This window comes from Pocillopora damicornis, chromosome 11, assembly GCF_964200805.1.
Source record: "Pocillopora damicornis chromosome 11, jaPocDami1.2, whole genome shotgun sequence".
NCBI lineage: Eukaryota > Metazoa > Cnidaria > Anthozoa > Scleractinia > Pocilloporidae > Pocillopora > Pocillopora damicornis.
In genome coordinates this window covers 5939216-5966801 of record NC_142680.1, presented here as the reverse complement: position 1 = coordinate 5966801, position 27586 = coordinate 5939216, and the positions used below count along the sequence as shown (strand labels likewise).

Below are 27586 nucleotides of genomic sequence, written 5' to 3'. Positions count from 1 at the left end.
AAACGTAACGATGAACGTGGTAACGGGAACGCAATCTCAGCTCTTTCCCCATAACACTGTAGTTTGGAAAAATATTTCATAAATTTGTTTGGAAAGGAATTCCACGCAAATCAACCAGTTCGGAATTGCACTTAACTTCACTACGAGACAACGATAGCCCCTGATATCCAAGAAGACCTCTTTCCTTTATAAGTAATCGATATTTTATTGTTTTCTGCCTACAAATCAACGTATGTATGTGTTAAATTTTACAAAATTCATAATTATAAATTGCGTTTTTAGCCAACTAGTAGTCGTATAAAGATACACATCATAGTCAAAGGCTTACCTGAAACACAAGCAAGCAAAGATGTCTATTTTTTTTTGTTTCATAAGCTCAGTCTACAAAGTTATTAAATCTTTGAAAATAATGCATATTGCTGGTTACAATGTTCCACACAGGAAAATTTCAGGCATTACAAAATTCCTTCAAATCTATGACTGATTCGCTCTAAAAGAATTTTAAATACAACTGAAAAAAATACAGTATTAATTAATCGAAAATTTCCTCTACCACTCAAACAGAGTGCCATCCTTAACCTTCTCTTCAGAACATAGAAAAAAACGTCAACAAATTACAAGCCTTAAAATAAAAAAGTTTACAGCCAGAAAAGGCTGCATAAATAACAAATAATTATACTAAAGGTATTTGCAGAGAAACTGAGTTTATATAGAAACTCTATGTTGTGATAAAGCCAACGTATGGTTATAATACCATGGCTACCACTGCCATGGTAACCGCAAACCTCATTTCAAAACTGACTTCCAGAGGAGAGCATTAAGTAACTTATCCTCACAATTTAGTGTATTTTGACTGACTGCCGTAATACCAAACCAAAAGTTTACAACAGCCAATCAGATCAAAGAAAAGATCACGAGAAACCAACAAACTGGTCCGAAGCGCAGGAACGCGCAGGCGACCAAATTTCCTTGACCAAAAACATAACGAAGTAAAACAAAGCTAATAATAATGACATTCAATTGATTTTCAAAACCTTGAAAAGAGACAGGTTTTGAGAATAAAGAAGTTTTCTAGTATTTTCTCCGTGGTAGTGAAAAGGCAAAATTCTCTGAACGGAGTAAAGCACTGTTAAACAGATTTTGCCGGAGCAGCACCCCAGATGGCGATCAATTCTCGATGTAATTCTCTTCCTATCTAGCTACAAGTAATTTGAACCGATACGAAACTAGGATGGATAGGAATCTGTTTAAAAAGAACTCATAGTCGCAATCAAGCAAATAAACTAAATATTCATAATTGTACTCAGCTGAGTAGTGATATGCCACAAAATATTCAAGATGGTGTATCAACCGTCGCAGCCATAATTGACTAATTATAAGATTTTGACACTACTTAACAGAACATGACATGGTTACATGACATAGCACGACATGAATTAAAATGGCTGCACTTGAAATTCCTTACGAAAGCGAGTCATGACTCAAAATGACGTCATAGAAAGTGATTGGATTCGTTATAGCATTACGCAATCAAAAAGAAGTCTCTATAATTTCATGTTAGTAACAATAATCATTTCGAATCTATCTGCATTGCCAAGAATAACAATTTTAACAAAACACATAGAATTCAAATGCAGCAAGATTCATCACACCAGGTACTGTGTTTGGTATTCTTCAGTGTTCTTCAATTCCATCAATGCGTCGGCCAGCTGTTGAGCCAGGGACTGGAACGTTGGCCTTCTCTCCTCTCTGTAAGGACAACAAAAACAAAGTCAACTTGCTTGTAACACCGGCCAATCAGGACAAAGGAAAATATCCAGGTAGCCAATAACAACTCCACGTAAAAAGAGCAAACGCTCTGAAGCGCGCGAAAACGCGGGTGACCAAGTAGTGATTTGTTTCATTTTTAATTGTGATTGGTTGAGAAGGTGGCGTGAGTTTGGTCGACCAATCACAGAGCAAAGTGAAGCAAAACAAATAAAATTCCTAATGACTTTCGACGCTCAACTAAAAAGTGCTACTATCTCATCAAACGTATCTGGAGGAGCTATAGTTCGTCAAAGTTTGTGCATCGTGAAAAACTCAAGTCAAGTTCATCAATAGCAGGCACATACTAAAAGGAAAAAAGGTTAGAAGGCGAACCATTAAATAATTTTCAGAAAGTCTACCTGTACTCCCAACAACTTTTCATCACTTCATACACGTTTGGTGGCACATTTTCTGGACATTGTAGTCTGTAACCAGCTTCTATCTTCTCCAAAATTACCTGTCCGTTGAGTCCCTAGGAAAAGAGAAATTTTTAACGTCAAAACACGAACTAAAGTATAACGACCTTCACACGGAAGGGGATTATTCTTGCGCTTAATACAGAGGTAGATCTCATGGAAATTTATTAAGCACTACGTCTACCTGCGACAAATCCACTTTCAGGGCTGCCCTCCTCTTAACGATCATACGAAAAGTAAACTGAGTTAAAAAAATTGCGTCACACAAGTGCGTGACCAGATGTTAAGAAAGTAACCTAACCTGTGTGACCTGTGAATTTGCTACTTTACCTCATATGGTTTCTTCCCATACGATGTGGCCTCCCATAGCGTGACACCGTAACTCCACACATCACTTTTGCTGCTAAACTTCCGGTAGTAAATGCACTCTGGAGCATACCACTTTAGAGGCCATTTTCCCGGTTTACCAGCCTACACAATATTAGAGAACAGATTACATATTACCACGTACACTAAGAAACTTTCGTATGGAGCAATTTTCGATTGAGTATCAAAAGTAGTGCGGGACTGCATTGCTTTTGCTTTACTTTGCTCTGTGATTGGTCCACAAAATTCGCGCCAATCTCTAAATCAATCAGATGAAAAATTAACACCAATCGCCACTTGGCCGCCCGCGTTTTCCCGCGCTTTGAGCGGTTTACTATTAGTTCTCTTGGGTTCTTCAGGAAATTTTCCTTTCTTCTGATTGCAATTGCTTTGGTTTTGGTCTAGCGACCCTCAATCGAAAAGCGCTTTAAACGTTATCCGTCGTTGCTTTGGTTTTTCTTTCTCCACATTGATTGAATAAGAAAAACTCGCGCTACCCTCTCAACAAACCAGGTACAATGTACAAAATCAAAAGCATTAGCGACTCACTCGCGTTTTCTCACGCTTCAGGCAGTTTGTTTGTTTTTACTATGAGTTTTCATTTGCTCTTTCCATAAATTTTTTTCTTCGCCCTGATTAACTGCAATGACCACTCTATCTCTGTTTTATTACACTGTAGGAACGCCAACCTTATAATAATCACTTCCCGCTCCCATTGCACGAGACATTCCGAAGTCACTGATCTTGACGAAGTCTTCATTAACAACTAAAATATTTCTAGCAGCAAGGTCTCTGTGCACAAACTGCATGTTTTCGAGATACTGCATTCCCTATGAACAGAAGTCGAATCGATAAGAATAATAATACTTGCTAATCACTTCTGAACCAGCCAATCAGAGCGCGAAAAGCACTATGAACCTATGTGGCATATACTAATATCTCTTCAGACTACTAATCTATTTAAGTCTTTAAGTAAGAAATGCTTCAATTTGATTAGCTACGTTTCTCGCTGTCTATTCAACAATTATTCAGTGTCGCCGTGAGTCTGACCGGTCGTAGATCATGTTCATGTAAAACTAAAACAAGAATCTCTCACTCGCACTTCAGACATTTTTTTGTATTTATAAGCTCTCATTGGCTGATTATGATATCTTGTTGTCATCTGATTGGCTGTTGCGATTACATGACACTCAATCGAAAAGCACTTCTAGAACTTACTAACCTCGGCAACTTGCAACATTATAATAAAAATTTTGAACATCGGCAAAGACCTGCAAAAATGGACAGAGTGATCACTATAATGAAGTGGAAACTAGAGAAACGGAGAGCACTGAAAACAGATTGCACTCCTTTGATAGCATCATTTCCTTACCATCATTAAATTTGTTTTGAAATATCTCTAGCTCTAACAAGAAGTAATTGTTTCAGTCACTCTCTTGCCTAGCAACTCCTAAGAAAGTCATTTACTATCCAACTTATTCAACTCCAAGATCTCATTAGAAATTCTCTTTACTGCCTGCCACACAATTTTTATGAAGTTAGTTGTGAGAATTTAGGATTGGATCAACTAATAATCCCCTAGTTGATATTTTTCTTTATTCACATCACTTGTCTGCTTGGTCACTCATGGGAGTTAAATGGTTAAGCTGACAGACTGAGGTCATTCAGTCCAGTGGTTGAGGTAAGGCACAAAGTAATCTAAATCTAGAACTGTTTATTATAATAAGCTTACTTGTGTTTTTTGAGATATTTGTGTAAGGGACCTTCAGGAGCAAGTTCCATCACTAGCATAACTGTTGTGTCTTTACAAATACCTGTTAAGAGAATTGAAGAAATTGAAAAGCTCCACTACAGAATGCAAATTTGATTTCATTTCATTTAAAATGAAAACTTTCAAACATTTTGCCCTATAAATTACAGGCTTTTTTCAATTTTTCGATCCTTGGCCATCATTTCTCATGCTGCTTTTACATCATATCAAAATTTTCTATGTTGTGGTTTATCTGTCTCATCAAAAAAGTAATTTGCCGATGCTTTTTAAACTGAAGATACAGCAGTGTAGCTTATCAAGCAGATCACATAAATTGGCAACCATAAGAGTTTTTAAAACTGATGTGTTTCAAGCATTAGCCCTGCGTCAGATTGAAAATAAAAATGTACCTCAGTGACTCTGTACTTACCTATTATTCTAACAATATTTGGGTGATCCAACTTCATCATAACTTCTGCTTCATGCATAATTTCAGACTGAAAAAATATGAAGAAGACCCTCAAAATCAGTTGATAATGTGTTGAATTAAGAATATCTCATGCTGTAGATTGAATCAGATCATTGTGAAGATAGCAGTAAAAAGCCTTGAAACAAAATGTAACCATCATGGAAGTTACACACTGTCACAGTGTGTAACTTTTTAAAACAAAAAAATTAATTCTGATAACTCAAAAATTAACAGTTGTGTGACAGTCTGTAAGAAGAACTTCAAGCCAGATCTTGGTAGTAAAAGGGCAACATACAAACTCCAACATTATGATGATTCCTCGAGTTAGTTTTCATGATTATTTTGACATATACAGACTTACTTGTGGATTATTCATTTCTTCAGATTTAAGTTTCTTAACAGCCACTGGAATCTTCTCCCCATTTGGCTTTGTGTACTCTCCCTTAAGAACTGAGCCAAAATTTCCGTGGCCTATAACAGAGTGTATTTTGATTGAGTGTTGAAAAACCAAAACCTGAGTAATCACAATGAACAAACAAGTACTTGATTGAAAATTGCCCCAGACAAAATTGTTCTTTCAATATTTTACTGTTAAAAAATAAAATATTATGTGGGACTCTATGGAGAAATGGTTGGCACAGTTAATGCATGTTTGATTTTGGAACAACTGGTCAATATTCACTTTACTTTTAGATTAGAACAGGATTATGGAGTAACAGAGCCTGGGGGAACTGGTGATTAACATACAACTTCTCCCAACAATGTCCATACATGAGATTGCAAACAGGTAATGTGAATAATAAGCAGTTATTGGATGATGTTGAGCATGATATCAGGTTTTATCAATGCTGAGTTCCAAGCTACCTGCCAAAGCCAAGGGCTAAGGTGGATAACAGACATGAAGGTTGATAATTCATGAAGTCATGCCAAAGCCAAATTCAATAAAAATTCAATAAATTAAAGAAGACACTTATCTCTGAGTTGGCAGAGTTTTCGTAGCAAATCTAATGTATAATATTCATACCTATCAGGAAGAAGTTGTAATCTTGATCTGCATGCAACACCACATTCTCATAACTAATTTACAAGAAAATGTGTAGCAGCTAGAGGGGAGAATTAGCAAATGGATCTTGGGAGTACAAGGGTTAACCCACCTAGTTCTCTTTCAAGTCTCAAGTTTTCACTCTTGAGCTTTTTTGCTTGCATATCTTTAAACTGATTGAAGTAAAAGGAGCTTTTCTTCATTTTGATGCTGTCATATATCGCCTCAAATGCTGCACCTCCAGAAGCACCTGCTGCTGCTGCTAAAGGATGGATCAAAAATATGTGTTACAGAAAATACACCTGAGGACCCAGCAGACACACAACTCTTTCCAGAAAGGGTAATTTTGTATTATCAATGAGTTTATAAGTTAAATTGGCCACCAAATGAATAAAGAAAGGTAAAGATCTCGAAAAGGTAATCTGGGTATCAGATCATCATGAATTTCATTTACTCAAATAAATGAAATAATTTTAAAAAGTTGTTATGCCTTATCCTTACAGAGATGTTTTCTCAGATTCCCCTGAAATCCTGAGGTCAACTGTGACCTGAAGAGTACTGCTTTTTTTCCAACAACCTTTCTTGAAACAGCCCTATACATGTACATATAACTTAACTTCCTCGTGTCAATTTTACAGAATTGGAAAGTACACAAGTATGAACAAAGCAATCAGCTTAACCCTCGGACATCTACATGTAAGAGTCAGACTAGTATCTAATTTCTCTATACAATATCACCCCTGAATCACACATTAAGGTCATGAGAATAAAGGAAATGATCACTCACTGAAGGAACTCTTGATTGTAGAGCATATTTTCCTTAAAAGCAACTGAAGAGTGCATGGAGAACAGTATGAAGAATATACATACTGATGTTGGGATATTGAGGGTTAATGGTGCAATCAGAATTTATTAACAAGGTTTTTGAGAACTACTTTATCACACTTGACTTGAAAATTTTTTTGCCTTGAAAAAGAGTGTAAAATGCTCTAATTATAAAGTAACACATACTTTTTTCATTTTCCATGCACATCAACAGCTCTGAAATATTGTAATTTATTCCTCAAAATACACCCTTTAATTCCCAGATCAAATTTGTAATTCTCCTTACAGTCAACCATACAATTCTTATAATTATGTTGGTTCAGAGAATTTAGTATTGGATCAATTAATTATCCCCTAGTTGCTATTTTTCTTTATCCTCATATTGCATCAACTCTGTAAGGAGAAATTCTCTATTGGTCACTCATGGGAGTTAAAGGGTTAAAGTACAATTTCTGCCAATTTCCAACTAACCTGATGGTGTTGGTGACGCTGGCGATTTTCTCTCCTTAAAAAATGGGCTTGGTGGGGGTTGTGCACCTCTTACTCTTGGGCTGACAGGTGGGGCTGTGAAAGGTCTGGGGGGCAGTCGTGGAGGGCCAGAATTTCTGTTAGATTCTGGAGGAGGGACACTGGGAAGAGGAGGAGGTGGGTTCCTTGGTGGAGATCTGGGAACTGGCAAGGTAGAAAAAAAGGGTCAAGAATGACATTATAAAGTCAAGTAGTACTTGTTCAGCCAGAGATTAACCTGAAGTGATCAGGAGTATTGTAACTTCCCCCATTTTCCTTGGCAGAGAGAGATTCTACAGGAGTAGAATATCTTGCCCAAGAACACAACGCAATGACTCAACCATGTCTTGTTCAACCCAGAGTCTTCAACTGAATTAAACAATTTTGAATGGTTCTTACTTATGATCTATTAGAGAACAGATGCAAAGATGATAACCCTTTTCTGAGTTCCAACAGCCTGTTTCTATTGTACCATACCTGTATACTGAACCATCACTGACAGCAGAACCACTTATGACAAATAGACTAATAATATTTTCAAGTAATACCTAATCCATGTTTCTCTCCCAAAATTAAAGTGAGTAGTATTCCCGAGCACAATAAGTGGTCAATTATGGTATGGAGTGGCATTGTTTATTGTTTTTCATAAAACTCCTAATCTGTGGTATCTGTTTTAAGCAGTCATCCCACCATTCCCCTTGGGTGACTGCTTAATACAGGTTTGACTGTATGTGATATTTTGAATCCAAACAAAATTATTGTCTTCTTAATAACTGTCTATTTCACTCAAGAGAAAGATGATTTAACATAAATCCAAAAGGTCCATTAGTCTTATTTTAGCACCTTTTAAGGCTGTGGCAATCAAGTTGCAAATTACTGTACTCTGATTGTCATAAAATTTTGATTAATGATCCCACAGAATCACATTAACAGAGCTCCACTGTAAAAAACATATACAACTGCAGGAATGAGAGTGTGCACAGAATAGAACCTTAACCCTTTGAAACCTAAGAATCACTGGCATCTAATTTCTCCTAACAATATCCCGCCTGAATTGAACATTAAGGTCAGGAGAGTAAAGGAAACAATCACCAACTAAAGCAGCTCTTGATTGTTGAACAAATTCTTCTTATCAGCACCTTAGGAAATGCATATAGAACAATAAGGAGAATCTGCATGCTAATGTTAGGGTATAGAGGGTTAACTGGCTTTTGATGCAAACTTAATTCTCCCTGCATTTCACAAGGAAATAAAAGAAATTTGAAAGGTGAATCCAGCAGTCTATGCATTTCAATAACTAACCTCCATGCAGAAGGTCTGGGACATTGGTAGTTCTACCCTGAAGAAACGGGTTTCCTGCAAATGGAGAAGAGTCGTTGAATGATCTACTAGGTGGTCTGTTGCCAGTAACTATTCTTGGTTCTGGATCAGAGACACTTGGTGGTCGTGCACCCATGGAAATCCTTCTTCCAGTTTCAAAAAGTTCCATGCTACAGGGCTCGTTTAACTTACAGAGAAGACCATCTTCTCGCTGAGAGTAATGATCCACAGCTAACATCAGGTTGTCAAATTTTGGACCTGATTTTATCGATAATCTTTCTTGCTGGTCAATGTCGAACAAGTAATGGACTACTGAGCCCTCGTAACACAAACCAAGCACATATCCTGGATCCCTTTCACGGATAAGGAACATCCCATTTAGGCATCCTAATGTAGCAAGCCTTCTTTCAGCTTCCTCACGTGAAATTACTCCATGAAACCAGATTTGATTTTTGTGCAAAACTGAACCTATTGCACTCTCCAACTTAGCTCTCATCAAAGTTGCAGTGGTTTCATCTCCATCCTAGAGAACCATGACAAAATCATTTATAACCTGAAACCCTTACTCCCAGCTTGTATTAGTCATTTAGATAGACACTGTAACAGCTGCGATCCATTTGTTATTTGATCAGTCAGTCAGTCACCCACTCAGTTATCAAGTCAGTGAGTCAGTGAGTCAGTACATCAGTCTGTACATCATTCAATCAGTCAGTCAGTCAATCAGTCCATCATTCAATCAGCTGGTAAGTTTACCAGTCAGCCTCTGCCACCCACCCACTCAATAACAGCCAGTCAGTCAATGTGTGACCCACCCACTGACCATTAAAGCCAGTCATTCAGTCCGTCACTCACCCACTCAATAATAGCCAGTCAGTCAGTCTGTCACCCATCCACTCAATGATAGCTGGTCAGTCAATGCATGACCTACCCACTCCATTGTAGCCAGTCAGTCAGTCTGTCACCCACCCACTCAGTAAGTCAGTCAGTCAGTCAGTCAGTCAGTCTGTAAGCCACCCACTCAATAACAGCTGGTCAGTCAGTCAGTCAGTCAAAATCTCATTCAGACATTCAAATAATTTACTTTTACTAAGAAGCATACTTATATGCATTGACTTATCAAGTAATTCTAGACATTGCATCTTTCTAAATAAATGAATAATTTATCACTGGGTCTAGTATACCTAAAGCCAACATATACCCTTAAGGAATTCTTACAATAAAAATTTTTAGTTGACTTCACTTTGGAAATGTGCATACAAGTATGTACTTGGTTCCAACAAACCTGTATTCCCATTGATGCCATTGCAGCAATAGCTGCATCTTTGATGTGTTCCTGATTAGCACCAGAGTATGTTTTTGGTGGTACCCCTGGTAGCCTATTACATGGTTCAGTCAGCCGTGCTAAAAGCCCATCCAGGCAAGTGCGATGATGATGTATTAGTTCCACAGGTCCTGGGAACTTCTTACCATCTTCTATGGCAACTGTACCATCAGAATGCCGTTGAATATGATAATGAATAATCTTGTTGTTATGGCACATGGAAAGAGCATAGCTTCCTGCTGAAGCAGTACTTTCACGCAACAGATATAACCCATCTTTCTTGCCATTACGTGCCAGAATCTCTTCTGCTTCTATACGAGTTATACGACCATGAAACCAGTGCTGAAACAGTGGATCAGCCATTTCTGAGTTGGTTTTCTCATCTGCCTACTTTAAAGATCCTGCAAATAATGTAGGAAAAGTTCCATGGGTTTATTGTGGTCTTGTCATGAAAAACCCATAATTTTTACCCTAGAGAATATAACCCTTTAACCCCTAAGGGAGATAAGCATCTTATTCCTGCCAGCAGCATTACCCTTGAGTTGAGCATTAAGGTTATGGGAATAAAGGAAATGATCACATACTCAAGAAGCTCTTGATTGCCAGACAAATATCCTTGTTAGTACTAAAGGAGGTGTATAGAAGACAATATGGAGAACTTGCACATTGATCAGTGTTGAGGTCTAAAGGGTTGAAGCATACATTTACACTGTGACTATCCCCATAAGTGGCCACAATCAGCAAATCTAGGATAACATTTATCTAAATGTTAACTGACTCAGTTTTGGTGGCTTCTGTCACCTTTTTGCAGTAAAGTGCAAGTCAGCGTTCATTCTTCAGCAATGTTTGTTCAATCTATAATGCTTCAGAGTAATGACATTGCCTGAAGCCTGCTGAAAGCTGAAATGTGAAACCTTAAATATAACAGAAGGTAGTGGTAAACTGATGACTAAATGTAGTTTTAAATACTTCACTTCACGTGTTTACATGTTTCTGTTTTTTTTTTTTTGCTCTGTGTGTATCTTTCGTGATTTCCGCGTTATAAAAAATTAATCTCTATTTGTTCTAAGCATTCTTGAGAAGGAAGTAGGAGTTTGATTTCCGGGAAAATGACTGTGAGTTTACGTTTAAAATGTTTACTAAGTAATCTAGAACAATAATGATCATCCTACTAAAGAATACTTTGTCTTGTGAACCATTCTCTGGACATAGCAAACAATTACGTATTTTGGTTTCTGTTACTTAAATTGGTTCCTTACGAGGACGATTGCTATTTCCCCTATGCATGACTCGAGATAACCCGTGTAAATCGAAGCGATTTTACCGCTGGTTTTAATTCCTGAAGTTGTATTAACTTTATGCCTTGTAGAACCTCAATAAGAGATTTGTGTAAATACGGTAGAAGGTTTTGTTTATTCTTTTCAGACAATCGAAGGCTTGAGCTAGTCGAAAGACACTGAATTTAAATTTTAGCGGAGTATGAAATATCCATATGATTAATTAAGCTACCTGATGAAAATGAAATTACACTCACCAACGACAATTTATATGCTTTCACCGATCCGTAACTAGATTATCCCACCAAAAGCTTGTTTTCAGCCAAAAATGTCAAACCATGTCATCTGATTGCTAAGGAAAGCAGAATTCAATTATTTCGCTTCTCGACAAGTCCGTAACCGAACCCCACTTCCTTCCCAAGGCCTGGATCCTAAGGCTTTCGGTTTTTGATATATCAGCTAATTTCATTGGATATTTTTGTAGGTGTAATTGTTATTTTTTTTCTCACCAATGAAATTATCTATATTATATCCCTTCTGTTGTTCGCTGAATGCAAAGGGCACGAGATTTAAACATGGCCGAGGAGGTGAGTGTTGTTCTTGCTGTGGATAGAAACTTTGACATTTCATCCTAAATACTCTTTTCCAGTTTGGCTTTTGCTTGCATGGCAGTATTTTACCTAAAAAGATCACCACTGTTAAATTTTGAAGGGAAACGTTTTTAATTTTCAGTTCCAATGTTTTGGTCAGTTTTAAGCTCGCGTAGCAGTCGTGAAGTGGATTTTTTTCCACGAGGCCCTCTTACTTAAGCTTAAGTAATATATGGAGAGCAAGGCTACTGAATACCCTATCGCATCTCATTCAAGAACAAAAGCGGCCATTGAAGTTGCAACTATTTTTAATAAGTATAGGTAATAACATGATTTCGAGTGCAATTTGGTGTAAATAAGCACGACTAAATTTTTCAAAGACAACATAATTGCACGAGCCTGTAAGACAAGTGAATTTATAGTCTTGGAAAAATTTACTATGGCTTGTTACGCTAAGTTGCTCGAAAAATCATGTTATTACTTGTTAATAATGTACATTAAGAAAAGAACATTACAGAAAGTCAAGCTTAAGTAATATATGGAGAGTAAAGCTACTGAATACCCTATCACATCTCATTCAAGAACAAAAGCGGCCATTGAAGTTGCAACTATTTTTAATAAGTATAGGTAATAAATGATTTCAAGTGCAATTTGGTGTAAATAAGCACGACTAAATTTTTCAAAGACAACATAATTGCATGAGCCTGTAAGACAAGTGAATTTATAGTCTTGGAAAAATTTACTATGGCTTGTTACGCTAAGTTGCTCGAAAAATCATGTTATTACTTGTTAATAATGTACATTAAGAAAAGAACATCACAGAAAGTCAAGACAGACCAAATTTTGAAAGCGTTCTTAGTGCCTTTATAGCGCAGCTCGCAGAGCGAAGCCCCATAATTATACAAAATAGTAATAACCCATCAAGCCGAAAAAATTTGGTTGTATAAGACCATACAACCGTACAAGATGCTACTTTTAACATGCGTGGTCAACTGTACTGTGGGCACGCCAACGCCATGGCTTTTTCCAGTAGTCCAGTGGTCAGTGTACTGTGTCTGAGTCGGATGACCTGGGTTCTAGTCCTGGCTGGGGCAAGGCATTGTGCCCTTGAGACGTGCGGTGAAAAATAAAATGAGAGCTCCACTTTTAGGCTTGGATAAATCTATATATTATTGGATCAGCTGGTGATACTGTGAGGAGAAATTGGGAGCCAATGACTCTCAGGGGTTAAAGAATTAACAACATGGGCTTCTGTAGCTAGTTACTATTTCCTGAACAGAGAAATTAGAAGCCAGTCACTCCTTGGGGTTTAAGGATTATCAACACTGGTGTCTTTTAGTTTGTGATCATTTTCTTTATTCTCATAAATTTGATGCTTGATTCAGGGGTGAAACTGTACAGAGAAATTAGAAGCCAGTCACACTAAGGAGGTAAAGGGTGAAAGAGGAGTCAGTACAATATATTTTTTTGAAAGAGGAGAGCTTAACACTGTTTTAGAGCTGGCATCTTGACATGTAATTTCTAAGTTCTGTTGTGATTAGTATTGAATGTTTTGTGTGCTTGTAGGTTATTGATCCTGGAATTGAAACTGAATATGAAGCAGTAGAAGAGATTTGTTATTGTAATGGCTTAAAGGGCAGGTGAGGAGCTTATGATTATTCTTTACCTTGGAATTACACCATTTTACCATGAAAAATCTAAATGTCCAATGCTGATGGTTAGATGTATATTTTGACTTGAAATACATTATATTATTTAATAAATGGTAATTGGACTGGGTGGAGTTCAATTCAGGCTATAATCACATGCGTGATTAACAAAATCAGACAAATGCGAAGCAGAAGTCTGTCCCAGTGATAAGTTAATCATAAGTATGTTTAATAATGGTAACAGGAATAAGTGGAGTCCAATTTGGTCTGTAATTGTGTGAGTCATTAACAAAATCGGACAACTACAAAGTGGGAATTTGATTTGTTAATCACAAGTGTGATTACAGACAGAATTGGAAATCACAAAGTCCTGTTGCCAATTAATCAAAACTATGACAAAATTTTAGACAGAAACTAGATGTCAGTTATACATTTTCATAAAGAAAAGCAATTGTTAACTTAGCAAAATGCTAGACAACAGTGCTTGCACATGACAAGTTGTGTCCACTTTCACAGGCATGACATGTTAACTGTCCCTTTAACTGTCCTATTACACTGTCCAATTTCAAGCATGAAGCATACACTGTCCTATTAGTTTTCAAATCAGGCTGGTGATGGCCATTCATGTCTAGGTATTTTGTTATGGTTTTGATTATGTATATAAAAAGGTACACTGCTGTGTTAGCAGTGTGCCTTTGTTGCTCCTTGCTGATAAACATCATGCTTAGATGGAGCAAGATGTCAAATATTAAAATATATATATATATATAAATATATTAAAACATGACACCAAATCATATCACAAAAGAAAGAAATGAATATTTATGTGATTATCTACATGTAGTTAATGGCCATAGTGTTCTCCTTAACAGCTCTTAGTTCACCTTATAACCACCTAAAATCAGAATTGGAATTCTTGAAAATTCAACAGATTAAATGACTGCTCTACTGGTTTAAAAATGTATTTTACCCATTTTTGCTTAAAATAAGAAAGAGCACTGTGACCATGTTTTTTTTTTTAATCGAGGATACAGTATTTAAACTTAACATGTCCTTTCTTACTCTCTTTTCAGTAATATGGTGCAGTGTGTTTTATGCCGACGCCTGTTTCATTTGGGTGAGGATTAGAGTGTATCAGATATAATTAAACTCACTGGTGTAGGTTGATCTGCACAGGAAAAACAGGTGAAATTGGACAGGTTGGACCTGAAACAGCAAATTCATCCACAAATTAAGGTTTTTAAGAACCAGTCACATTCAAGCATTTTATTCTTAACATAACTGGAATAATAACTGAATTCACTTTTCTTCTCAGATTGCCTAAAGAATGGAAAACTCAGCACACTTGTGGGTGATGTGTTCTTTGATCTCACCTGTGCATCTTGTTCTACTGATGGCTCAGAGATTTGCACCAGACAACATTTAAGCTGGTAATCCATTCTTCTGTTGTTGAATAATTATCCATAATCCTGGCCCAAACCTTCCCCTTTTTTTCAACCTTACCCAAATTTATTAATCCACATTTCAGCTCCATGATGAATATTGTCCTTTTAATTTCACTCTCACACTCCATTTTACTAATTAAATGCCTAAAACAGGCTAAAATGGACAAAGCATCTCCCTAGAGATGAATTTCAATCAAGCATCATTGTTACCATCCTGAGGATAAGAACATTAGAGTACATTTGTCCTTCCAAGTTACTCTATATTCATTTGGCAAAGTTGTGTATATTTAAATGTAAGTTTTTTCAAACTGATTTAAGTGTGACTAGAGGAAATCTTGGTCTAACTACACTGTACTTCCATGACACATATCATGTGGTTTTGTGTTTAGCTATCCAAGGATCAAATCAAATTACACTAAATTAGGATTCAAAGTGTTCAGGTCTGGTTAGGGATGAGTTCTGTTCTTGTCTTAGAATAAGATTTTTGGTGCCATGACTTGTGAATTACCTTTCGCCATCTCTTTAATGAAAAGGCTGCAAGCTGTGTACTTGACGTTGTACAATCTGTACTCTACAAGTAGAGGAAGAAAAGGTTACTTTAGATGGAGAGAAGACATCTGCCACTTCATTGACAAACACTGGCAGCTTTTGTTCCCCAACAAGTGAGTCACAACCTTTGTACAGTCTGTACATCATCATTAGACAGTGTTCACCCTTATTTTAAGCACAACAGGTAAAATGAATTTTTCATACTGGTATCTTAAGAACACTCCTTTTACCTGTTGAATTTTGAAGAATTTAAAGTGTTTTTAGGTGGTTATGAGAGGTTCTACAGGCAAACTGAATTTAAGAAAAAGGGAGAACACTGCTGACATAATCCAATCACTTTTTTGGAAAGAATCCCCCTTCCATCCCAAAGGGGTTTGGTTTCAACTTTCCCTCCCTCCCCCCTTAAAAATTAACCCACTTCACTGTCATTCATTCCTGTCTAATTCTGGCTTATGGAGATCTTTTCCCCTCTGGAATTTCCACTGAGCCCTGTCAGAAAGGGCTACCTTTCCCTTTTCAGTACTTACCAATTGCCTCCTGGAAGTGTCGAGGCTCGGGGCCAGTGTTGCAAAAGTCTTGGTAAGTTAACCCTCTGATCCCTAAGAGTGACTAGCATCTAATTTCTCCTGACAATATAACCCCTCAATCACAAGTTAAAGTCACAGGAATAAAGGAAATGATCACGACCAAAAGACGCTCTTGATTGTTAAACAACTTCTCCTTTTCAGCACCTTATGAAATGCTTAGAGAACTGTTTGGAGAATAAGTGCACTGATGCCAGGGTGTGAAGGGTTAACATGCCTCCACCCACCTTCTTAGATCTTAAACTAGGATGGGTGTGGAATGCACGTAGTAGTGTGGATTATGGCACAGAAACCAGTCTTTTTCATATCCTGATATGAATGCTGTTAGGTCTAGCAAAAAATAAAAAACCAAACAAACAAACAAACAAACAACAACTTTTTGGAATCAGCTCCCAGGGAGAAACAAGCCCCTGTTTAAGCCCTTACAGCCTTGACACCAGTCTGGGTCTTAGGTGTAGTGACTACTGTAAGTTGGAAGGTTTGAGAGTAACAAATTTTTTCCTTGTCAGAAAAAAAAAGAACACTTGGAATAGCACAGTTGCTGGCATTTTGTCTTCAGGATGCCCTGAGTATTTCAAGTCAGGACAGAAGGAGTTTAACAAGGAAACTGGATGGTGGGGATTACAAGAGAACATTGCTCCATCAGTTAAATTGACTGGGACAGGTGTGGATCAGGTTTTTTTTTATCATACTTGGGGTTTTTAGTAGCTTTTTCCATCAGAATCTGCTGATGGTTTGATAGGTGGCTGTGTTGTAAGGCAAAGTCTACATGGTAAACAATTTGAGAGCCTGCTTACAAAATAATGTGAACAGTAGTTTAAGTTTTGATGTCTGATGTTAAGATTTCTAAACATTTCTTACTGTTAACATTGACTCATGTTCTAAGTTGAAATGAATTTGACAGCATTAACTTTTATCTAATTAAAATTCAAAGTAAAAGATGTGCTTGTTTTTTTTAAATGTGCTGGTGTCAAATTCATTTGCCCTTGCATTGCATTTAAATTGAGTAGTCTTAATGCTTCTATTCCTCATGACTTTTAGATAAATAAGATTTTAAATGTATATTTGATAATTGTAGCTGGTTGATAATTTGTTGTAGGGAGTGGTAGTTCACGCAAAAGAAGAGGACGTGCTGGTGTTGCTACAGGGTTTGGTGCAAAGAACAGGGAATCTCAGTTAACTACTGAAAAGTACCCAAGGATTCCAGTACAGCCTTTGTGTGCTGACGAAAATGTCATTGAGGTACGTAGAGTGAAGCAGATCAGTTCAATCAAGAAGATGATTTTCCTTATGAAACTGAATAACTGCTGTATGGTGAACTGCTACTGATGATGTATACTTTAACACTTCACACCATAACATCAGTATCCATCTTCTCCTTACTCTTCTCCATACATTTCTTTTGGCACTGATGAGGAGAATTCGTTTAATGATCAAAGCTTCTTTGATTGGCCATCAATACCTTTATTCTCGTGATTTTAATGAATGATTCAGTATTATTACTGTCAGGAGAAACTAGATGCTGGTCACTCATAGAGTTTAAAGGATTAATAGGATATTTTTGTTATTTATTTTGGTTATCAGTACATCAGTGCCTGAAACACCCATCCCCCTGTGAGGAATAGTTGTCCTTGTTTGATGAGTGGTTGTGTTATCTTTGAGGGAGACAGTCATTCATAATTGATTCTTTTAGCTTTCAGTTTCTGAGCATAAAAGTCCATGTGATGATCTTATGTCCCAGTTATTATCGGAGGAGGATATGCGGGAACTTGCAGAACCTACACCAGGTGTGTTAACCATAAAGCATTAAGGGGGTAAGTTTCTAAAGAAACTGTGGTGCTACGTCGTTGGTAGAGTATATTAGGGTAATTTAGTATTATCAACTGAGTTGATAACGTAAATTGGCCACCGTAAAGAGTTTTAACGCTGATGTTTCGAGCGTTGGCCCTTCGTCATTGCGAAAGGCTGACGCTCTGACGAAGGAACTCTTTACGGTGGCCAATTTACGTTATGAACTCATTTGATAATACAAAATTACTGTGTTAACCACTATGATAGTTTCACAACTTAAAACAACCAGACTGGACCAGGTATACCATGGTCATTGTCAAAGAAAAACTCGATAAACTTTATAAAAAAATAGGCGAATCACATATAAAACTAGTAAAAATATATCACCTTTCTGGAAGTCTTTTTGTCGTTCAGTTTGTAAGAGCTAATGAGAACTCAAAGTGAAAACAATTAAAGCTGCTTAAAAAGCGGGAAAACGGGGACGAACAAGTCGTGATTGGTTTCATGTAGTTGTGTATCTGATTGGTACAGAGAGTGACGTAAGTTTTCTGGACCAATCACAGAGCAAGGTTAAGCAAAACCAAAGCAATACCGGATTACTTTCGACACTCAATTGACAATTGTTTCATCGTAACGATTTAGTTCTAACTTTCTTGTGTTGCCTTTTAGAGATGGACGCGTTCACAAGTTTGTTCACGGCTGGTTACGAAGACATGGACGACACTTCTTCACTTTTCACTGGTGAAGAGGAAAAATCAGGTTTGCTTGTCTTCCTATTTTAATATATCAACTGAGAGTTGCTTCAGCTACTTTTGGAGTGTTAAAAAAACAAACAAACGTTTATTATCCTTCTGCTCAAGTTAACTTCAATTGGCAAAAATATTACAACGAGTGGCAAAAGCCTTGGCAAGCTACACTACGTTTTGAATTCTCATTTATCTCTAACTCTCTCCCATTTCAATGATGCATGTTGTTGAACAAATGATCACTAGTTTCTTGCAACATTGTTTGGGGGGAAAGGGGGACTTTCAAGTAACTTACAAGATTTCTGTTTATTATGTCGAATGGAGAGTTGCCGACCACTTACCAAAGAAAGGCGCGCCAACTGCTTTTGCCACTCATCGTAGTCCAACCATTAGTATTAATTGGTGTATTATCAAGGAGATTGATAAAATAATCGAGCTTGGTCACCACAGCCAATCACAACAAAGCTCCACACCACGAAGAGCCAATAAGAGCTCATCACAACTTTGAGTGCGGGAAAACGCGCACAACCAAGTAGCAGCTAATTTCAATTTTTTAACTGATGTATGCAGTGTGGTGCGAGATTTTTAGCGCCAAGTACAAAGTTCTGATGAGAAAATCAATGCATTCATCACTGAATTGAAAGCTGCTTTATTTGTTTTCCTTGCTCAGAATTAGACTTCCTTGATGAGAGAACTGACAGGCAGGAGGATACGGAATCTTTGTCGTCAACTGCTACTTCAGAGAAGTCATGTAAGCATTCGCAATCTGACTCGGTTCAGAGCGAGACCAAAGGCAAACCTGTTGCAAACAACCTTACAAGTCTTCCTCACACAATTGATAGTCTGGTTCCCGTGTCAGAAGAGAGAGAAAAAGAATTGCTGCTCAAGATCAACTCTTATCCTAAAGCAGTTTATCATGATCCCGTGGCGAGGAGATTTAGACGAAAATTAATATTGAGACAGGTTCGTTTATTTCAGTATCCACTTTAAAAAAGCCGGAAAGAGAGGCTGCAGGAGGCGTATCGAGATATCTCACGAATAACGTTATGCAATTATGTTTTAAGGCATATGGTTAGACGTTGTATTCTTCTCAGATAAGGATTATAAAACGTGGGCACCGTTTCCTGCATCCTCTCCGTACTGGTTAGCAGGGAACGTTCAAGAATTCACGCTCTTCTCGCAGACAGTAGGGAATGTAGCTCCTGATGCTGTAGCTGGACCTCGTTTCTAAAAAATTCCTTAATTGGGGGCACTTGCGAAATGTTTTACTGAAACTTAAAACTTCTCAATTCAGTCTGGCCAAAGTCTCCCGCAAAGTGTCGTAAGCCATGTTATAGCATATTGGCATGGAAAATTCACTATACAAGTGCATCTTTATAATTTTCAGCGTTTCTGATATTTCTCATGTTTAAGTACTTTTTTCGATTAGTGTTTGAATGTCTTTTATACCATTATTTCTTTTGGCCTCACGCAGATTAAAAGATCCAAGGGTTTGAAATTATTCGATCTGGACGAGACAGTTTCAGATGCTGTGACGTCAACCTTAAGATATCAGTTGACCAGTGATGGTTTTGTCCCGATTGAGGTAAAAATTGAAAGCTTTTAATAACAGATCCTCTAAAACCTGTTCCCCAGCTGTTAGTTGTAACTGAACAGAACGCCTGACTTACAGTTAACAGAGTATTCTTTTTCTTTTTCTTTGACTTGCAGAATCGCGACATTGTGCCATCAGTTACTGAAGATAACTCGCAAAGAAAGCTTCACAATCAGGTTGTGAAACAATTTCATTTTTTAAAGTGACATTTACGTTGAAAATGGTGTTCTTGTCTTTATCATGGACATACAAACTTACCAGAACTCTCTATTTGCTTTGAAAATTTTCCCTTGCAGAGAATTCTAAAGAAGTCTAATTCTTCTTCCTTTGGCACGACGGAAAATGTCCTTGATAGATTTTTGGTAAGAAATATCTTACAATACATATTTTAGTTTTTTGTTTTCTCTGATATCCTGAGAATAACCTCGTCTGACCATATTATTATGTTGAGCTGAATTATACTCGTATTGTGAATGGTTCTTACCTATGATCTATTGGAGGACGGACGCATAGATGACGTTTTGCTTTTTAATCATAAAAATTACAATTTCCTTGATTGTGATTGGTTTAAAAAACCCATATTTCCCACTAATTCACTTGCCAAGTTGTTATCGGACAGTTTGTTATCGGACAGTTCAGTAAGCCAGTCACATTTAAAGTTTTAAAGAAGCTCTTGATTGTCAATCAAATTCTCCTTATCAGTACCCTAGGAAATGTATAGAAAACAGTATGGAGAAGATGCATTCTGATGTTAGGGTGTAAAGGGTTAAAGGACAATAGATGAGCATGTTGTTTATTTAGATTAACTTTAGCAATTCATGTTATGTTACATTTGCAGGCGGCTCCTCGCATGCTTCCCGGCTCTCGTCCCAGGACTTGCTCGTTCTTAACACGGCTGATTGGCGGTGATTCTCAAACACTGTACAGACCTATTACCAGTCCTTACACGTCCAGAATACTTAAGCCGTTCATCAGACGGGACTATGAGAGCCGGCCGTTGAAATTGAAACTGCTGCAAGAAATAATCGCTTATAGCCATAGGTAAGAGTTGAACCTACAGATTTTGATGGAAAGATAAGATGGCACATGGCGTTTTCGAATAGATAATGCCGTAGAGAGATAGGGGGCTTCTTTATTGAGGTTGCTTGAAAACCAGATTCGAATTTAGAGTGCTTTCAACAGGAAGTCAGAAACAAATCAGAAACAAAATAATCCCAACAGTCAGTCAGGAGGAAAGAAAAATAGCCAGGAGCCATCAATTGGGCGACTTTTGTGGGACTGACGGCTTTAGTCTTTTTCCTAGAATCGCGGGATCATTGGCTTCTGATACAATCACAATATATTTTAATCATATTCTGGGACAGCACCGTATTTCCTCGATCCTCGAATAAGCACCCCCCCCGTCGAATAAAAGCCCACCTCCTAGGCCGTAATATCGAACAATCCCCCCCCTCCAATATGTGCCCCCCACTTTCCTCCCTCACTTTCTTAAATAGTAGGGATACAAGGAAAACCTGTTTCTGTTACCACTTTATTTACAAATTTTTAGGCTTCGACTGCAACGAAATCAGTACAGGTTAACAGCGTATTCGAGGAAATACGATATTTCCGCGAATCCACCATAGTGTCACTTTAGCCTACCGAGTAAAGTAAGAATTTTTTAGGGGGAGTTCTTCCCTGCATACTCTGTGACGACTCTAACAGTGTGTCTATTCGTTCAGGAATGATCCTGGGTGGAAGCCAACACAAGTTTCTCCCATTGATTACTGCTATGTACAGCCGCACCATATTCCATCCGTGAATGCAATGTGTCGGGAATTTTTCTGGCCAGGAATTGACTGTGAGTTGATCTCTGTTTAAATCCATTAAGTGCTGTTTCTAACCAAACTAACATTGCTGAATGTAAATTTTTTACTGGTTATAGGCTTCTTCGAAATTTTTGCGAAGGCATGTAAAACAATGTTGAATGAAAATTCAATTGATAATTATTCGATAGGATATAGTACTGTTGGTCGCAGCTGAATCTTCTCGTGAAGTTTAACGTATGTGTATGATATTACATTGTAACTCTTGAGTTGAAGTTCATTGTGTACGTATTTCTTGTGTTCCTGATTATTTCAAGCTGTACATATCTCGTACTTACGGAGTGGGAGGTTCGTACTTTAAGTTACGGACCGAGTTTTTCGCGCGAAACGTAAATCTGACTGAAAAAACGAGGTCAGGTCTTAACTGATAGTATGGACCGAGAAAACGAGGTTATTAAGATATTTTTTTTATCTCCGGGTTAACACAGAGGGGGAAGATTTCAATTCAAACAAACTTTTGAATTTAGCGGGCCGTGCAGTTATATACGACCCACTAAATTGACCAAATATAGTGCACTTTCAAACTGAGAGATTTGATAAAAGGTAGTTCTTACTTGAGTGGACGAAGCCATAGTGAGTAAATGATACATGTGAAATAGAGGAAATTTTTATCTGGTTTTGTAAAAGTTATTTCTGTGCTTTCAGGTATCTGTAAGGTATTCATTCATCAAACGTTAACGCCTTCTCCAACACTCTTTATAAGAATAACCAGTGACTTTTTGTAATATCCTGTCTTTTTGTTTCTCCTTAGTGTCGGAGTGTCTCCAGTACCCTGATTTCAGTTGTGTAGTTCTTTATAAGTAAGTAGTCCTGAACAAGTTTCTCGTTTGAGTGCCACAGTCAATGGGTATCATTTTTTATTTCACCTTGACTCCTTTGCCAGTTGTTCTTATGGGCTTTTTCGGTTGGTTAAGTGGGATTTGAAATCCCTTTCCTGTTAATCCAATGCAGTATGTGAGTAGTTGATAGGTCTGGGTTCAAGTCCTGGCTGGGTCACTGTGATGTGTTTTTGCGCTCAAGACACTTCCCTTTCACAGTGCCTCTCTCCACACAGGAGTATAAACTGAATGGTTACCAGCAAACTATCACCATCACCTGGCGAAATCTTAGGAGGAGGGGGGGAAGGCATCCCTTCAAGGGAGGAGTAGCTTCATGTCAATGTTAACAGGATAAGATCTGGCGAGCCTTTAAGGTCATATGTTAACTTTGCCTCACATGTTAATTTACGGTTTTTCATTGTTTCAAGTGCTGATGCACTCACAATTCACTCAATCACGAGAGAGGGGTAGGGAAACGGATGATTATGTCACGTACCATGTAACAGATATGAGGTATCGGTTACTTAATAAAACAATGTGGTGTGCCTTCTGTGAGCACAGACATGCGCCGACACTTGTAAGTCAAGAACAACTAGACGGGTGGGTAATTCTTCGTTCAAATTTGATTGAAATCTCGTACATGAGAATATGAAGCACAGTAAAGTAACGTATTAATGACGTAGAAAAATGGGGGAGGGGGTGTCCTCGTTATTTCTGCGATAGATTGTGAAAGGTTGAAGGAAATTTCAAAGTGTGGTTGATTACGAGTGATGATCGGAACGATGGCGGACCAAATCAACACGAATGTGCCCCCGTGCGCAAAAAAGGCAAACAAACAAACAAAAAAGAGAGAGAGAAAAAGATAAACTGGGACAAATTTCTCGAATTCATCTAATCAGCTGTTCCCGTTTATTTTAGAAAATTCGTGATTGGTTTTGCGTTTATGGTCCCCGATGTAAACTATAACGAGGCTTACATCTCGTTTGTACTGGTCCATCCCGAGTGGCGCCGCGGAGGGATTGGAACCTATATGATTTATCACTTGATTCAAACGTGTATGGGGAAGGACGTCACACTTCATGTTTCCGTCACAAATCCAGCTATGCTTATGTATCAGAAGTTTGGGTTTAAACCCGAGGAATTAATACAGGAATTTTACAGTAGATATTTGCCTCAGGATAGTCCACAGTGTAGACATGCGTTTTTTCTAAGGTTGAGGAGGTGAACCTTTTCTCAATACCTTCCTGCTATAAAATATATTCATATTCCAGGGAGAAATTTCTCTTTGGTCACTGTCTTTGCAGACCTTATTTCAAAAGATTTGACAGGGGAGGGGAAGTGAGGGTGTGAATTTCAGTCAATGCCAGTCATTGAAATTTTGCTTTTGTATTATAAATATATTATCAGCTTGAGGCATGATGAAACACCTCTCTTTGTTAACTGGCTTAGACCTCTCTCTCAATCATACGCACATTCACATATTTATTTGCATTATATTGTATTTAAAACCTGTTTATTACAATAGGATTCTAGCATTAAGTGTATTTCATATCATATTAAGTATTTTTTAAAGTCCTGGCTGGGTCACTGTGATGTTTTCTTGTGCTTATATCACTTTCGTTTCACAGTGCTTCCCTCCACCCAGGGTTGTAAATGTGTACCAGCAAACTATCACCCGACGAAATGTTGGGGGGTGGAAACATCCCTTCCAGGAGGGAGTAGCGGTATTATTTGTCGCTTCATGCCATTAATACAGGGATGACATCTGGCGAAATGAGCCTTTGGGCTCATATGCTAATTTTGCCTTACATGCTTATTTACGAGTTGCCGCTGTTTCAAGTGCGATGTCCATAACTAATGCACTCAGTCATTTGATGATCATTTCCTATATTCTCGCGACAGTAATTGTGATTCAGGGGTGATATTGTGAGGAGAAATCCGTCGTTAGTCACTTTGAGAGTTCAAAGGCATAGGGCTCTGTCCACATTTCTCAGTGAAGGGGTTTAATATTTCCGTTTATGCGAGTTTTGGGGTGGCTCACAGATCGTTCACAAGATTGCTTAACATCAAGAAAGAGTTGTGTTACCATAAACGTTGTTGCTGAAAAGGCAACAGGGAGGCTCATGGATATAGATTAGATAACCGACTGCATAGCATATAACATAACATATGGTATACAACCCTCGTTAAAAAGAAATGTTTGGTTGCGTTCCACCTTGCTCAAGGGGTTCTTAATTTCAGAATCCGCTTCACCGCTTGTCGTATGTTAGACTGACGCCAAAAATACATCACAGGGTTGAGGGCAGAATTGAGAAAAACAATTGTAGTAGGGACTGCATAATACTTGCCGAAGCTTGTTCGTACGAAAACATCAGCGACAAGTGTTGCAATGTAGGGAAGATAACAAAGAAGGAAAAGACAGTACACATAAAATACGGTCATGGCAGATCTTCTGAGCTGTTTGAAGCGCATCCCTTGGCCTGCATTGGCCGACATAACTTGCATCTGGGAGTGAATCTGTCCCTGATGTCGAATAACTACTCTATAAACCTCAAAATACGCAAAGAAATTGGCAACAAGACAAAACACTATGATAAGACCAAAGAACGGATACAAAGCTGTCGCCTTCCACACTTTCACACTGGAAGCGAAACCAGACCCTGTCCATATCACAGCAATTGCTAGAGCTGTTTTGTTCATGGTGACAAGACTGTTGTACCGTAGGTGAAATTTTAGAGCAATCATCCTATCCAGGCTGATGGCTGTGACGGTGAGGAAGGACACACCACAGAGCCAGATGCCTGCAATGTCTTTTGTCTTAGAGACGGAAGATAATATATCATCGTTAACAACCAACCTCTTTAAGGTTTTGAGGATAAACAGAGGTTGGATCAGTAACCCAACCGCTAAGTCCGAGACAGCGAGGTTGCACAGTAGCATGTTGCCAGGAGTGTGTAAAGAGCTTGTTTTCCAGATGGCGACTAAAACCACGCTATTTGTAACAATTATGAAAGGACTGGTAGGAACGCTTAGTATCACTAGTGCAATGTCCAAGGCGGAAATACTGTCGTCACTCGTTCTGTCCGTAGAATCGGGCTTTGAGGTTGTATTCATGTCCATAATATTCTTTTCCTCTCACTTTTAAAGAAGCGAAACTCGAGCGCTTAACGTTGCGAAAGTCACTTTAGTAATGCGACTGAAGACTTCGGACCAAGCACTTTAAAGTGTTTTCTATCAAATTGATGCTGGATATCAATCAAGAGATTGATATTGTTGTTCTCTTTGCAATCAGTTTTAGTTAAACCGGAGATCCTCCGGTGGGTTAATTGAAATTGCGATTGGGTCTGCTACAATAACATGTGGTTATATCACGATCTCCCGCGGTTACTCTGGACAACGGACTGTGCGTAGAGGATCTGCTAGGGTGAGATAGATTATTTTAGATCAGCTTTATTACAAGGGAGGGGATTTCTTGAGTAAATATCAGAAAGATGTCTTTCTGATGTTAAGCTTTAAAAGAAACTGTTATGCTACGTCTGTGGGGGATATTACAAGGTAATTACATTGGTTTTAACAAACTGAGTTGATGTAAAATTGGCCACCGTAAAGCCGGAGTTCCTAATGCTGATATTTCAAGCGTTGTGCCTTCTTCAGAGCGAATTTACTTATTCTATCGTGAGAAGCACTGTGAATAAGGTTTTGCGTTGAACAACAGTTAGATTTAGTCCTACGAATTATTTACTGAATCAAAACGCAATCAGAAACCCAAGTAATTAAAGTTCCTACAGAGGATAGTAATTGGTTCTCATCTTTCATAGCTTGTCACAAAGTTTATAAAGGTTACCGTAATTGGACCAATGCTAAGTTAAATTAAATAAGATTTTTATTCTTTAGAATATGAAAGGAAAGTCGTAGTTGTTCTCAAAGGTGGTATCGATTTCATGACACCTGCCTTTTCTGTTGTTAGGGCAAATCGAAACAAGAGTTGTAGACGTTAATGGATTCTTTGTGGTATGTCGAACTGTAATCAGTGAGAACCAGTCGGAACCCCTCCCCTCTTGAAGAAAGGTTTTAATGCTATCCTTGAGTCTTAGTATTTAAAGTTCCAGCTTAAACAGAAACTTGCTTAATCCAAACAAAATTGGTTATTTTGAATGTTGGGAGATGAGTTAATTGCAATTAGAGGACTAGCGTTGCATAAACTAAGGTCAAACCAGGCTAAAACCGATTATCAGTTAAAATTTATATTATAATTATATATTTATTGTCTTGACTCGTCGCAATTACATGGGCAAAACGAAAAATATTTTCAAACTTATTATTTGCATAACGAGGATGATAAGGTAAAAATAATCGTAATAATGAAAAAGGGCATTTTCCTAAGTAAACTTAAAGGGCATTTAAACGGACAAACTTAAAATCGCTTAAATGATTCCCATATCAACTAAGTATCTAAACAAATCGCTGAATCAATAGATATTATATTAGGGTCACGCTTTTTCCTATCCTCTACAGCCAAACTCACTTTGCACTACACCTTAGTTCATCCTTATATCGAGTATTGTCACTTACCCATTTACACCCTAACATCAGCAGGCATATTCTCCATACCGTTCTTTATATATTTCCCTAGGCAATGACAAGGAGAATTTGTCTAACGATCAAGAGTTTCTTTAGTTGATGATCATTTCCTTTATTCTCATGACCTTAATGTTTGATTCAGGGGTGATATTGTAAGGAGAAATTAGAACCTGGTCACTCTTGGGGGTCAAAGGGTTAAATATAATTTATTATTTGCAAAAGCGAGCTGTGCAGCACATCACTAACTCAAACTATCAGAGCCCATTCCGCTC

General features: G+C 37.9%; 3 protein-coding genes across 7 annotated transcripts; 1 reads left to right on the top strand and 2 right to left on the bottom strand.

Annotated features, from left to right (window-relative positions):
* Positions 1–185: 185 nt before the first annotated feature.
* Positions 186–11642, bottom strand: LOC113671641 (tyrosine-protein kinase SYK). 4 transcript variants are annotated; one of them, XM_089187461.1, is made up of 14 exons: positions 11360–11511; positions 10410–10571; positions 9787–10226; positions 8487–9027; positions 7149–7349; positions 5965–6114; positions 5172–5281; positions 4772–4838; positions 4324–4405; positions 3814–3862; positions 3281–3421; positions 2556–2696; positions 2169–2281; positions 186–1749 (listed from the first exon to the last, which is right to left on the bottom strand). In XM_089187461.1, the coding sequence occupies exons 3-14, from the start codon at positions 10186–10188 to the stop codon at positions 1647–1649; spliced, it is 2100 nt and encodes a 699-aa protein (XP_089043587.1). In that variant the 5' UTR covers positions 10189–10226; positions 10410–10571; positions 11360–11511; the 3' UTR covers positions 186–1646. The 4 variants fall into 4 exon arrangements, with proteins under 4 accessions (XP_089043587.1, XP_089043588.1, XP_027043689.2 ...); XM_089187462.1 differs by having other exon boundaries at positions 5965–6111; positions 11360–11507; XM_027187888.2 differs by lacking the exon at positions 10410–10571 and having other exon boundaries at positions 11360–11642.
* LOC113671640 (cysteine-rich protein 2-binding protein) lies at positions 11641–24157 on the top strand. Of its 2 annotated transcripts, none has more exons than XM_089187463.1 (17): positions 11641–11689; positions 13259–13332; positions 14415–14458; positions 14657–14771; positions 15320–15448; positions 16429–16583; positions 17019–17161; positions 17613–17706; positions 18380–18469; positions 19127–19419; positions 19931–20041; positions 20167–20226; positions 20347–20412; positions 20889–21091; positions 21772–21890; positions 22667–22715; positions 23652–24157. In XM_089187463.1, the coding sequence occupies exons 1-17, from the start codon at positions 11654–11656 to the stop codon at positions 23956–23958; spliced, it is 2088 nt and encodes a 695-aa protein (XP_089043589.1). In that variant the 5' UTR covers positions 11641–11653; the 3' UTR covers positions 23959–24157. The 2 variants fall into 2 exon arrangements, with proteins under 2 accessions (XP_089043589.1, XP_089043590.1); XM_089187464.1 differs by lacking the exon at positions 11641–11689 and adding an exon at positions 12877–13122.
* Positions 24158–24953: 796 nt separating this feature from the next.
* LOC149037163 (melanocyte-stimulating hormone receptor-like) lies at positions 24954–25847 on the bottom strand. The gene has a single exon (XM_089188412.1). It carries the CDS (start codon positions 25845–25847, stop codon positions 24954–24956), a length of 894 nt encoding a protein of 297 aa, XP_089044538.1.
* Between the last annotated feature and the right edge of the window lie 1739 nt (positions 25848–27586).

Bases quoted from the DNA above. Each gene is read 5' to 3' on its own strand.
- LOC113671641 (XM_027187888.2), bottom strand. From the start codon at position 10,188: ATGGCTGATCCACTGTTTCAGCACTGGTTTCATGGTCGTATAACTCGT. The intron at 4,839-5,171 runs GTAAGTCTGTAT...ATATTTTTTCAG, and splicing joins AAGAAATGAATAATCCACAA to TCTGAAATTATGCATGAAGC. The intron at 3,863-4,323 runs GTAAGCTTATTA...CCATTTTTGCAG, and splicing joins AAATATCTCAAAAAACACAA to GTCTTTGCCGATGTTCAAAA.
- LOC113671640 (XM_089187463.1), top strand. From the start codon at position 11,654: ATGCAAAGGGCACGAGATTTAAACATGGCCGAGGAG. The intron at 20,042-20,166 runs GTAAAAATTGAA...TTTGACTTGCAG, and splicing joins ATGGTTTTGTCCCGATTGAG to AATCGCGACATTGTGCCATC. The intron at 22,716-23,651 runs GTAAGTAGTCCT...CGTTTATTTTAG, and splicing joins AGTTGTGTAGTTCTTTATAA to AAAATTCGTGATTGGTTTTG.
- LOC149037163 (XM_089188412.1), bottom strand. From the start codon at position 25,847: ATGAATACAACCTCAAAGCCCGATTCTACGGACAGAACGAGTGACGAC.